Source organism: Apis dorsata, unplaced genomic scaffold (assembly GCF_000469605.1).
Source record: "Apis dorsata unplaced genomic scaffold, Apis dorsata 1.3 scaffold_1093, whole genome shotgun sequence".
Classification (NCBI taxonomy): domain Eukaryota; kingdom Metazoa; phylum Arthropoda; class Insecta; order Hymenoptera; family Apidae; genus Apis; species Apis dorsata.
Window position 1 is genome coordinate 242,200 of NW_006264191.1, and position 15,313 is coordinate 257,512.

Sequence of the window (15,313 nt, forward strand, 5' to 3'; positions counted from 1 at the left end):
ATTTATTTAAATCTTCTCTTTATTTGAAAATTTTCAATTTTTATTATATTAATCTTCAGAGGACTTAAAAACAAAAGTTGTAAAATTTCTTTAGTTACAAACACTTCTTAAATTTGTATTATATGAAACGAAATGGAAACAAAATGACACTATGATATAACAAAATGCAATGCATGCTTTTAATGCAAATTAAATTAATTATTATATATATAATTATATATTACACGATAGTTAATTTAGTATTATATAAATATAACTTATACAATTATACAAATACAATTTAATGAATAAGTTTTAACCTGTTTTCAAACACCAACTTTTGTGTTTATTTTTCAACTTTTAAAATTAAAAAATCTTTCCAAAAATATATTTATCTTATAGAACTCATAACCTAATTTTTACTGAACATCTATGTTATCATTAATATATGTCAAAGAAATTTTCAGTCATAAAATTCTTTATATATTCTTTATATATATACCAGACATATTTCGAAAGAAAATACATACATCAAATTCCAAGGAAATGATTACGTGAGTCTCAACACGTAGGTACAAAGTCGTTCAACTCAAGGCTATTAGTAAAATTCGTGCAAATATTGACCTCGACCTCTATTCATTTTTCTATTTATTTCCGGTATATATAATCGTTTAAAAATAAAACAGATTAATATGATGAATTTTATCGTTTTCTACATGATTTTTTCTATTATAATAATCGAATTTTTTGCTGAAATTAATTTTTATGAATGTAGAAAAATATCTTTAAATAATAAATTTTTAATCTGTTATATTAACTTATATTAAACATATAATTAAAAAAAAAAGTTAATTTGTCAATATGCTACTCACGAATTTTGATATTTTTTTGTTAAACATTTTGTTATGATTAGATCATGAATATTTATGTATTTAATGAAAATTTAATGAATATTCAAAAATTTTAAAAATATACATGATATATAGAAAGATATAAAATATCCAAAGTGAAATAAATATATGATTATAATACTTAAACGGTAAAACAGATTTCTGTTCGAGTTCTATTTTTCTGATCTATTCATAAAAATTTATATGATATTTATATTAAGATATTTATATTAAGAATAAAAATTATATATATAATTATGATATTTATAATAAAATGATATAAAACGATATAAAAAATTATACATATAATAGAAAAAAAAATGGTAGATATAATTTTGAAAAGAATCTGAAAAACAAGAAAATATATTCAATGCACATACGCTGGTTTTGATGTAATGTTTTGAAATATATAATTATAAAAATATAATTATAGAAGAGTAAAAAATAATTTAAAAAAAATAATCAAAATATTTTATTTGATTATGATTTATTTAAAAAAATGAAAATAGTATTTTGAAAAAAAAATATTTTTTTTAGGATATCTTAAGAATCAAAAGGCTAGGATAAAAATTTTGTTTTCATATTTTTAAATAAGCAATTGATCTATGCAAAAAAATAAGAAAAAAAATTTTTCATTTGGATAATATATTTAAAATTTGAATTTTTATATTAAATTTTGTTAAATTATATTAAATAATTTTATATTTTATATTTAAATTGTTAAATGCACATCATAAGAAATAATTTCTAATCCAAATGCAATATGTGCGAAATAGTTGACTACTATTCGAATTAATTTTTTTCTTTTTAAAGAATTAGGATGTAAAATAATGTTTCTTTGCTTATACATCATAACAAAATAATTAATAAAAATTAAAATTTATGAAAAATAACATTCATAAATTATACTATTCTGCTAATCTTAATAATAAATTAAAAATATTTATAATATTCATTTTCTATTTTATTAAAAAAGTTTAATTTTAGAAATTTTCATTTTGATTATCTAAAATTTTTAAAGAAATTAAATTTTTAAATTTTTAAATCATTTTATTTATTAAATATTTAGAATATTTTGATTATTTAAAGTATATTTCCCAAATATTTTGATAAAATTAAATAAACTGTCGAAAAATAATATATAATCAAAGAATAATTCTAATGTATAATCTGAAATAATTAAATATTTGTGGTTAAAAATATCATTGTTGATATTTAATCGATTTCGATTGAAATTCTCTGAAAATAATTGATAAATTTTTATTAAATCTTGTATATAAAAAATGATATCATGTTGATAATTATTGATAAATTAAATTCTATAAATCGATAATAAAAAAGTTTATTTACATTTTCATAATTTTATAATATTTTTTATAAGAGGCTTTATTTTTGTATTTATGAAGCTATTAAGATTTTTTTTTTCGATTCGATGATTTTTTATATATATTTTATGAGTTAATCGATATTAGTAATATTAGTTTCTACGTAATAAAAATGTAAATTAGAAGAAATATTTTTACAATGTTATTTATTTATATTATCAGCTTTAAAAACGCCATAAAAAATATTAATGGTTTTAAAAAAATATAAATATGTAAGAATATATCTCTAAAAATCAATAAAATTTGTTAAAATATTTCTTGCAAAATAAAATATAAGAAAAATTTTTTTTTAACTAATAAATAATGATTATTGGAATTATATTTTGATTCATTTCATTAAAAAATTTTAATAAAAATATGAAATTAAAAGGCAAATTTATTCATTAAAAAAATAAAAAAATAAAAAAAAATATAATTCGTGAATGAAAGTCACCTAAGTCATGCAAATTATGCAAAATTTTTTTAAATTCATAGATGGAGAATTGGAATTTCGAATATAATGAAAAAAAAAAATTTTTTTTAAATTAGTTCAATAATGCTCATATATGCAAAGAGAAAACGAAGATATATGAAAACACGTTTCAGTTAACCGATCATATTCTTCCGCGGCTGATGATGAAACATTTCTTTGAAGATGAAATATACAAATTTCCTGTTATTTGATTCTTGGAAATCTGTTATTTCTATACAAGTATTATTTGTAAAATTAGTATTAGAATAAATCGGTATTGCAATCAGACAAAATGTATATATAGGCATAAATAATAAACTATTATAACTATTATAAGAAAAAGTTATTTCTTAATTTTAAAATTGAAATGTCTAAATAATTGTTTTAATAATTTAAAAAATTATTATAAATAAATAGTAAAAAATAGAATAGTTGAAAAAATATTAAATAAAATAAAAAAAATACTAAAGTTTATAAATTAAAATTTCTCCTAATCCAAGATTTATAAAATAAAAATTTTGAATAATTTATTCTTCAATATATATTTTTTATGTTCTATTATATTTAATATTATATATATTTAATAATATTAAATGAATAATAAATAATAATAAATATAATGATTATTACATCATAAAATTTTTTAATAAAACGAAGTTAAAAGTAAACTATTTCCTATTTCAAAAAACTTTATCCCTGCTTAATATTTACTCATTGATAAAACTTGAAATTGATATGAATTAAAATATTAAAAATTAAAAGAAAGGTGTGTTCTTTGTGTGAGAGTGATATCATCATTTTATTATTTGCATTAACGAAATTATCTTTATTGATATTACATTCAGATAAGAAATTATCGAATAAAAGCTCTAACATTTTAATCTATTTATCGCAAAAAGAATTTTTTCTGGCTGATTAAAAAAAAAAATGACGATTTATCAAAGCAATTTTTTTGATTTTTTATCACGATAGAATTACGTTTTTTTATATCTATTTGTAAATATTTGAGCAATGGAATAACAAAAAATAACATCCATGGACCATTCTTTACGTTTATCAAATTTTTTCGCATGAATTAGAATTATCTTATTACTCTACTATCTTTATTAAGAATAAATTATAAAATTAATAATTATAAAAGAATTTTATAATTTATCATTTTTGTGAAAAAATGTGAAAGAATATGAAAAAATGTGAAAGAATATAAAAAAATTATATTATGATATATTAATAAATTTTCTTTCTTTTCTTTTTTTGTATAATTAAATTATATAATTAAAAATTTTTCAATAATAAATATATATGACTAATTTTAATTAATGTAACATTGAAATGACATGACATTTTAACAATTTTTAAACAAACTGATTGTCTAAGAGCCATAGACTATTAACTCTTTTTCCAGAAAATTATTAATTATTATTATTATACTCTCACAATTTATATATAACCAAATCTAAAATTCTTTAACGAAACAATGCTCTATTACCTATTTATATATTAACAAAGTAATGCGATTTATAATTAATCGCCATAAATCAATAATTCAAAAAAATAGAAATAACATAAAAAAACGAAAATTCGCTATTGAAAAGTTCACAAGTTTTTGCGAAGAAAGTCGCGTTTTTTTTTGTAAGAATATCATCAAGAGAAATCGATCGTACGAGCCCTCGTTACGAACCAATCATATGGCGATATTCGACAAAGCCAGCTGACTGCCGAGTTACCCCTTAAAGTTTAAGGCTCGAACAAGCGCATGCGCAAATACAACCGCGAAGACTTGATGCAATGTGAGCAGTTGCACAATATTTTTATATTGATTTTCGATTGAATATTCTTTCAATCAATTACGAATTGCGTTGATGTTTTAATTACGTAAATAGATGGATAGAAAATTCTGATAGATTTTACTATAAATGTACGGTGTTATTTTATACTAAGTAATTTACTCAGTCGATTATGTAATCGTTATTTTAATGATCTTTTTTTATCTTTGTTTGACAGCCATTGAATTTTTTTATCATAAAAAAATAGTCAATTTTTGTTCAAATATTATGCAAAAATAATTTTTCAAAACTTCTAAAGATTGGGATTCCCAACTATTTTGAAAAGAAAAAAACAATGATATGAGAAATATGTCAAGTAAAATGTATTAACATTTCAATTCACTTCAAAAAGATTATTTTGTATTATTACAGAACTTTGCAATTTGATATTATTTTAATGAAATATAATAATGAAATATGTTTTTACAGTTTGCCAGAATTTTCTGGAATTGAAATTTTTTTTTTTGAATTATATATCTTATTCAGTTATTTCAACTATTGTTAACAATGTTATATGAAATTAATTATTTTATACATTGTTATATAACATAAATTAAAATAAATAAATAAATTCTAATATTTGGAAACATTAAAAAATTATGTATTTATATATTTTGATGAATTGAACACATTTTATAACAATTTATAATAAATATATAATTTATAATAAATTCAACTGTTTACAATAATGGAGAGAACGAAAACAATAATATTAAATGATATAAATTATTTTTTGTAAAATAACATAATATATTTAATGGAATCCATGAAGACATATTCATACATATCAATATGAGAATGATTTATTGATTGAAATTTTACTTCAATTAAAATTAACTCTTATTATTATCTATATTTTTAAATTTAATAAAATTGTAATTGTAAAAATATCATATTATTTTTATTAGATTATATAATAAACTTATTATAAAATAAAAATTTTTAGTCAAAGCAAAATTTATTTAAATATTAATTTCAATTTCAAACAATATTAATTTCATTAATTTTTTTTAATCAAAATCTCTTAATGTTTCTGTCAAATTAAAATTATTTGCTAAAGAAAAATATAATAATAAAATATTGATCTTTATAAAATTGAATTGAATATAATTGTTTTAAAAATATCACTAAACTATTAAAGAAAATAATAAATTGTAGTTTGAAATAAAATCTATATAAATAATTATCGAATTAGATTATTATTTTGTTTTAAAATTATATTTTTTTATTAAAATAATTTTAATATTCATGGATTATTCTGCAATTCAATGTATACATATATTATAATTATAAATAGATTTTTTCTTAAATAGTTAATCTATAAATTCTTGAAAAATAAATAAATATAATTAGAAATCAGTATTAAGAAGATTTGAAAATAACGCATTATATAAATTTATTACACAACAACCTAATAAATACTATGCACTAGAGTTTCCTAAATTATAATCCCAAAATATCCTACTGCCCTAAAACTTTCTATTTTAAAACACATTGAACTTACTTAAAACTCCCTTTTTCTTATCTTAAACGAATTAACTTTATTCTAAAAAATATCTATGAAAATTCAAACAAAACAATCGTTTTATCTTTTAATTATATTTTAATACCCATAAACCCATAATCATTTGACATTTCTCTTCATTTAAATTATTATGATCAATGGCCAAAGTTTTACTTATTTATCAGTATTTGTTTTTGTAAATAACTTTGATAAGAAATTTAGATTTTAATCAAGATTTCAACTTCAATGATAATATAAAATTTTTCAAAATCATTTTTTTTTATTCTCTTGTCTTACGTTGTTTATCAATATCGCACTATCACGTTTCATTAGGATTTTAGAAGCACTCTTCAATGTAATTATTAATTCGAATAGCGAATTATTTTCATTGAAACGAAAACTCGAAAAATCTAAAAAATCATTTTAAATAAAAAACTATGTTTAAAAAAACATAAATATTTTTATATCTTCTCTTAAAAGCGAATATTTTGAAAGAAATCTTGCAATTTTCTTTGACAATAGAACAAAAACTTCATTTCAAATATAGCTTTGAATAATTTGTATTAAGAAAAAAATTTAAAGGCAATTTTGTAAGAATTTTTGTTGCTTCTTTAAGGAAGTAGATGAAAATTAACATATAAAAATAAATTCAAAAATGAAATTTAAACAATTTTAATTTAATCGATAAACAATATTGATTTTTATTGATAAATTTAAAACCATCAATATCTTATCTATAAGCGAATTTCCATTATGCATCGATTTTAATTATTGATAATAATTATCATTAATTTTTATTAATAATTTATCGTGATTATTTGAAAGCAATATGATAAATTATAGGAAATAAGTTATTGATATGAAATTTTTACGAATAATTATCTTACTTTTATATTTATTGTTTATTTTAATTACAAAAGAATTTTTCAAATTTTTATTAATAATCATACATCAATAACAATTTTAATCATTTATTAATTAATAATAATTTTATTTTGTTATATAAACATATTGGTAATATTAATTATTTGAATTTGATTATTAATTTTAATAATTAATTTTTAATATTTAATTAATTTTTATTACAATTTAAATTACATACTTTTTAATATAGAACGTTTGACTTTTATTGAAATTCTATTTACATATTATTAAAAACCAATATTTTATAAACAATCATTATATATTTATAGAACATTTTACAATAAGAAAATATTTATAGTACAAAAAGAAAATTTCAAATAAATTTTATTCTTATTTACATCATTTTTTGTCAGAGTTTCATCAATCATCAAGTTTTATTGATTCTAGAATAAATTGTCTGACGAAATCTACATTCATTTTCAGTTGCATATCTTACTCAAAATACAAATCAGTACGAATTTCATCATCTAGTCATAGAAAAATTATGAAATTTTTTTTTTAATTTATTTCGATTTAATAATGAAAAATATTTGATACAAGTAAAGAAGTAAAAAAAATATATCGATTAACAAATCAAAAAAAATTTGATAAAAATTTGTATAAAATATACAATATATTTTGTATAAAATAATAAGATCAAGAGAAATTTTATTTTAAAGGCTTTTTTTTAATAGAAAAAAATATCACTTTAATCTAATAATTAATATCAAGTTCTCATGCATCTACGTCAAGAAACTTGTTGATAATCGTGACTCAAACGAATTCCTCAACTTAGTCAACTCATTGCAAATAATTTTCAATTATTTCCACTTCAGTTAATATCATTGACCGACATATATAATTTTGAAAATATTGATTTTTAAAAAATTTTTATTATTAAATTTATTAAATATTTGATAAATTTTTTATCAATATGTAATAAATATTTATTTATATTTATTAAATTATTAAATTCATATTTTTATTTTTCATTTTTCACATTTTATTTTTCAATCTGTATATATTTATACATAAATTTAAAATAGCGCTTTTATATTATATCTTTTTATAATTGACTACGCTCATAATAAATAAAAATATATTTAACGATGATTATAAAAGTATAATATAATTATAATTATTATAATACGATATAACTCAAATACATTTGAATAGTTCTATATTTATATTAATATAATTTATTTTGATATAATTATCATGTAGTATAATAATTATAATCTATGTCATGAAATATATTTATATTTATAAAATATTATTCAATATATCTAAAAATATTTGTTTTTAAAAGGAATTTCAAAAGAATCTAAAAATTAAAATACCGAATTGATAACAAAACTGGCGATTCGTAAATACTTACCTTTTTTTTAATTTTGTAACTCTAGACGTAGAATATAGAACTTGTCTCCTCTATACAATAATGCCTGAATAGTAGACACCTTTTTGCCTCGATATACGCAGAGTCATCCCCACTATTTCTTGAAACTACTTCAAGCGAATGGAATCTCTTATACATCATAGAAAACCAACGAATGTCGATGTCTTTTTTATTTCACTCAGAATCGTTTCTCATTCTTGCCACGTATTAAACATACTAAAAATACGGCATTTTCCAACAGTTAGCTATCTCATTAATAGACACAATATAATCTCAACATATGTTCATTATTGGAACATACTATTGTATCTTTTATGCAGAATATAGAAATAAATACGATATAATATTTTCTCTAAAATTATATTTAAAACTTTAAAACTATTTTCATACATCTGTTCGCTATATTTATTAATATATCCAGATTATTAAGTGAGTAAAGTATGATAGTAGGGGACTAGCTAATTAGCAATTTGTAGCTCACGACGCAGAAAGAATTTGTCACACCTAAATTGAAATAAAATATGTACATATTTTTTAAACATCCTACACATTATATATATTCACATATTTATGTGAACATATAATGGATGGAAATAATATATATCACATGATTGTTAAAAACGATAATTCTTTGACGATAAATGTAACGCAAAGACATTATTTAGAATTCAAGTCATACGCAATAGAAGAGTGGTATGATATTTGTTGTGAGCTATATGATATCAGTGTAATAATACACAAATTGACTGAAAGATTAATCGAGTGAATTGCGTCTTTGTTTGTTAAGCTGTATAATATTACCGCGAAGAAAAAGAATAAGCATGGACGTCGTAAAACAATTATTGAATACAGTGAAGAATTGTTTCGATCTCGAAAAGAAAAGATATGTTATAATATTTAATCTTTATTGTGTAAAAGTTATTGAATGAAACGACAATTGGACATATTACTTATATAGTAGTAGATAATAAAAATGTTGAATCATCGAAGGTATTCAAGTGTCACGTTTCAAGTTTCTTTTATAAATATCTTAGAAATGTTGCACGTGTTAATGGTCGCATAATCTTGATGCTTGAATTGAAATAATGTAATAATTACAAATATATACTTGAAATTTATTTAAATCGGGATATCCTTATATCAATTTATATCACTATTTTTGTCATATGTGAATATCATATGTGATTTTTTTTTGATAAAATAAGAAATTATCGAAGTTAAACATTTTTAAACTTTAACTTCATATAAGAGCTGGATATTTTTATTATTCTAAAGTATCACTAAGTAGGTTTAAATAGTTTAACTCTCAATAAAAAATTCTTAAACAAGTGGTGTTTGTCTGCTTGTATATAATAGAGCATATAAATGATACTCCATTAATCATTTTATAACTCTGTTAACTATAACATACGTAATCTAGATTAAAAAATAAAAAATAAAAAATAAATATTGAATGAAAATAATCACATAAATTATAACTTCAAAAAACAATTAATCAATATATATATATATTGATTATATATATATATATATATATATTATATTATTATATATATCATATCGATTTATTTGAACGAAAACACGAAATAAGTTTTTAAATTAGTAATAAAATAAAGTAAAAAAATAAACTAATTATTTATCAAAATGGAATTATTAAATTGAATATGCATAAATCATAAAATAGTTCCTAGACATTTTATAAACCTAAAATCTTAACTATTTCATCATTATGATATAATGAAAAATAAATAGAAAAAATGATTAAAATCAATTAAAATCGATCGATATAAATTATAACAAGATTATTTTTCATAAAAGAATAGTAATTAATGTTAATTAATTATAAACAATCTAAATTTTAACGCAACAACGGAAGCGCCTTGAATGATGCAATCGTTCCATCGAAATTGTATGCGCGGAATCGTGTGACCTTTCTGCCCTTGAGAGGACGAGCCTCCATCTCGTATACGGCACATTCACCGATAGCGTTTCGGATAATAACGGAGCGAATGCGGGGAATCACCCCTCTTTTGCCCCTTCCACTAGTCATCTATCCCACCAACGCGGTTACTATACAGTGCCGTATCACGTATCGTAGAATCCACAATAAGCATAAGCAAAAATTAATTCAATTTTTGTAAGACCTCATATTATTGATTTATCATATTTGAATTTATTATGTAACTCATTATCGATTCATGAATGACACGAGCAAAAATGACAGAGAATGTACAAATGTATGAAAAATATATTTATACTTTTTCTTCTTATATCTTATGGAAAATATAGATATTTAAAGTTTGAGAAATTATTCTGAAATATAATACTGACTATAATTCTGAATTTTTTAAATTTGTATATAATGATAATATAAACTAATATAAACTATAATCATTCAATTGAAACATATATATTTTCAATGACTTGAATCTTATCAGATATGTACAGATACAAATCATGAAAATTAATTGAAGCAAGATACATTATCGATATTGATTTTTTATCGAATCTAAAAATTTTTTAAAATGACAAAAAAAATATTCTTGTGAAAAATTAAATAATTATGTTATTGTAAAAAAAATTTAATTTTTTCAAATATTAAAGATTTCTTGTCTAATTCCTTAATTAATTTAATTAATTTAAATTAAATTTATTTATGAAGAAAAAATCGATTATTATTAAATTCTACTTTTTATTATATTTTATTATTGAAGTTGTTTTTTTTCACTTGAATGATAAATAAATGCGTGAACAATGAAAACCAATTATCGACAACTGTTCAAACAGATCATACGATAAACGTTCAAATTTTCGATCATATATTATCATATTTTAACGTTAAAACAATCTTTAAAACAATATCTAGAATATTTTTCAAAGAATTTTTATAAAATAAATTAAAGATACAAACAATAATTTTCAAATTATCAAAAAGAAATCAAACACTGCTATTAGTGAGTTATTTATAATATCATAAATTTTCTAATTTTCTAATTTATAAGATTCGTATTCCTAAAAAAGAAATAGATTGATAAATATGATTTAAAATTAGCGAAAAATTTTCTCGATCGGTATTAGGAATCCTGTAGTATCCATCACTGGCCTGTCCGTCTCCTTCATGGCCTCTTTTCTTCCCACCACGTTCGTCCATGGAAGTATAGGTACGCGCGTGAAACAGGCGCTTTCGTACTAGTAGTCGCGATATAAAACTCGTGAGGCACACTTGTGAACGACAAATCGTACGTGGCTATCTGAACGAAAACGTAGTTACTGTCACGCGCGTGCACGAACTCGTGTGTTCGAATTCACAACGGAACGTGTTGCGTAGAGAGAACCGGATTCCTAACAATTCCTCGAATATTGTGCTCTTTTTCTATCTTATTTTCTCTTTGGACCGTGTACCAAAAAAGTCTTAAACACGAAGCTTCTAGAGGATCATAATTCGGGGTGCAACGAGGGGAGGGCAATGAAAACGTTATCCTCCAGTGACATGATTAAACAGGAGGTGAGCCAACACGAAGATCGTTCACGAAGTAGTATGGCTCGTGTAACGAAAGACACAGCCAGTTTTCGTGTCGATCAATGGAATTTCGTTAATATGTTTGTCTTTTTTTCACTGTGAATTTGTGTTTTATATAAAACATGAAAAAAAAATTGTGTAACAGAATTTATTTAAAAAGAGGGATTGTATTTTTTTTTTTCGAGCTATTTCTTCATATGTGGCATGTCATCGTTTGTTTGAACTTCGTTCCATGAGAGCAAATTACGAATAAAAATGTTTCTACGTCAATTTGCATGTAACGTGTAATGTGTATTCTACAAATGTGTGAAACTATGAATCTATTCATTATAAAAGCAGTTAATCGGTTAATCATTATATACATGTTAAATTGCATAAAAGACTATGTCTATAATTAAAAGAACAGTGGGTGATAAAAAAAAATGTGTTTTCGATCGTATCAACTGATAAGTAAAATAATTTTTACGAATTATGAGATATTTGTGAAACATCTTGAGGCGTCTGCTCAGTCGACAACACCGACTGTCACGGGTGCGAAAATGAGTTTGAGTTGAGAAGTTTATAGCCGTTGGCTATTATCGAATATCATTTTCATAAAGTATCTTAGAAACGTGACAATTCAGAACTCATATTCTTATCGATTGGAATAATCATTGAAAAAAAGGGAAAGTAGCACGCTCGATGTTACCCGCGAATATATATTCAGGATCGATAAATACGCGATTTTATACATGTATTCTTAATACATGTGCCACGTATTTATGTATAAGATATGGCATTAAATATTTTATGGCTTAATAATAAGTGAGGATAAAAAAGTTCGAACTTTTCTGAAAATAAGTTAATTTTCGTTTCTTATATAAATTAATACTATAATTTTACGCAGTAAATTTTAATAATTTAACAACACGTGATTTGTTTAAGAACATACAATTCAATATATAATATGAAATAGAATTTAAAGTTATAAAAATGCCAAATTAACAAATAAATTATAAAGAGAAAAAATTTTTTTTGAAAAATTGTATATATATATTAATATTAATATATTTTATATTAAAATTCTACGGTTGAAATAATATTCGATAATCAAAGTTATGTACTATGCAACGTGTTGCATTGATACACATGTAACATTTTGTTCGATAACCAACGGATTTCTTGTATTACGGAAGAGTACAAATCGTAACTGAAAATATTTTCAAAAGCTATATCCAGTAATAATACAAGTATTCGTATTCGTGATTGCAAAAGAGGTCATCGTACTTTGGAGAAATGTTTTCATCCGCTTTGCCTGCCGGCCTTGACACTCCGACTATGCGACGTGTGCGATACTCTGCCAGAAATAGTAAATAAAAATGGAGTTGCGTGAGACGAAAAGTAAAATAAATTCATTTCTACTATATATGTTTTCATACATGTTTTCGTGAAAATATTTAAAATGTAGTTCGCTATATTGCATTTCTTCTTCTATATAAATATAAATATAATTGTCATTACTTTGTGAATGAGAATCGATTAAATCTCAATAAGCGATTTCAATAAGCGTCTCATTGTGAGTGGATTTGTATACGAGAATATTGGATAAACGTAGAATATATAAAAAGTCATCAGTTCAACTAATGGCATTCCACCACGTGTACTTGTACGAATCACTGTGCATTGGCCTTTGGACATTCTTCCTATAGCGTGCATGTGGCTTATGCACAGTACATGCTATACAATACATTATACTATTCATTCATAAAGTCCTATTGGTTGGCAAGCGGGTGTGTCGATGACGTCGCTACTAGATCAATGCAATATCTACGAAGAAAGAGGGAAATTGGCGGGAGTTTCGAACAAGGGACAAACTATATTTCGTGTATTTAAAGACTTGATAGATGTTCTTGAAATTTTATTATAATTCATAATAATAATCATATAATAATGTATTTAATTATACATTGAAATCTTTATAATAAATTATTAATCATTCTTTATATATTAGTTAATAACTAATATATTATTGTTGAAATTTAAATATTTAATATGAATTTTTGAGTTAAAATGAACATTTGCAATTTTGTTCTTTATATTTATAGAATATTTACTAAAATATTGATTTATTGATTTAATCTTAACAAATATATGAAAATAATATGATTCCATTTTTTAATAGAAATTATTAATTTAATTATATTATTAATTATATGAATTTTTCTGAAATATAATTATAAAATATTGGTTTATATATTATTGAAAAAATAATTTTAACTTCAATTATATGTATATTTTATTAATTTTTCTGCATATTCTAAGTTTTATTAATTTTTCAGAATATATATAATACAAACCGAAAGGAATAAATATCTTCAAATTTCTAATATTTATCCATTATGGTATATATATATTGATTACTTTTTTGATAAATGATTTTGATAAGAAAATATAACATATATAAAATATTAAATATGTCTTATTTAAAAATACTAAAAATGTTTATTTTTAAACAAATTTTTTGAATGAATGTATAACTTTTATAAGAAATAAATGTTGTGAAATACTGTAAACAATTTAAAAATTTTTATTTAGTGATTTTTAAAAATAGATTATTTTTGAAAACTTTTTTTTCTTTACTATATAAAATTTTTTATAAAGAAATTCGAATTATATTTGAAATATATTAAAAGAACTTACTATTTTGTAAAAAATCTTAATAATTTTCTATTAATTTTAAAATAATAAAAAATTTAAGCAAAAAAAATATTATAATTGATAATATAAAATCTAATGAAAATCAAATTGAAAAGTCCAAATATGTTTAAAAATATGCTTAAAAAAAAAAGTTAAAACTTTAAACTTTTGCTTTATAGCATTTTAAAAAATTAATTTTGTAGAAATTATCTTTTGTACGTTTTTTTTTTATTATATATTAAAAAATAATTCTAATTTTTTTATTCTACCCTAAAGAATTAACTTAATTCGTTAGCAAGACGCCCTCTATACATATCTAACCTAAAGATCCAAAGACATTTGTTTCATATTCGATTGTTCGCGAAAGATTCGTGAAGCGATAGAGAGATGAACGTGCAGTTGCGATGCATTAAACAACGAATCACGAAAATCACTTTAATAACCCCGATATTCTACGTTGACGCAAAATTGTCAAGGTTGTTCGGAGTCGAAAGAGTGCGTCCGCATGCGGCCGATTTCGCTCGAAAACTCTCACGTGCGAACTGTTTACAGCGCAATTATCGATCACGAACTCTGTGCCAATGTGTCATGACCCAAATCGTTCGATGCTTCTTTTGTTCTGTTTGCTTTTTATCACCAATAGAAGGAACAAGATGGAAATCGATGAAAGTCGATAAAAATTTCGACATTAACGTTAAGGTTAGATGTATCGAAGGCGATCGTGTTCGGAAATATTTAATTTTTTTTATAAAAAAAAAAAAAAAAAAAAAAAAAAAAAAAAAA

The 15,313-nt window shown here is 21.7% G+C and overlaps 1 protein-coding gene across 4 annotated transcripts in view; it reads left to right on the plus strand.

Moving 5' to 3' along the window:
• LOC102671463 (hexokinase type 2) overlaps positions 1–15,313 on the plus strand; it is a 52,523-nt gene that overhangs the window by 23,596 nt on the left and 13,614 nt on the right. The window contains exon 1 of one of the 4 annotated variants that reach the window (XM_006624689.2): positions 11,464–11,839. The exons of the other annotated variants lie outside the window; for them this stretch is intronic. Within the exon in view, the coding sequence (XP_006624752.1) occupies positions 11,801–11,839 (39 nt within the window). The 5' untranslated portion in view covers positions 11,464–11,800. Of the gene's footprint in view, positions 1–11,463; positions 11,840–15,313 lie in introns of those variants that run through there. 4 annotated transcript variants of the gene reach the window in all.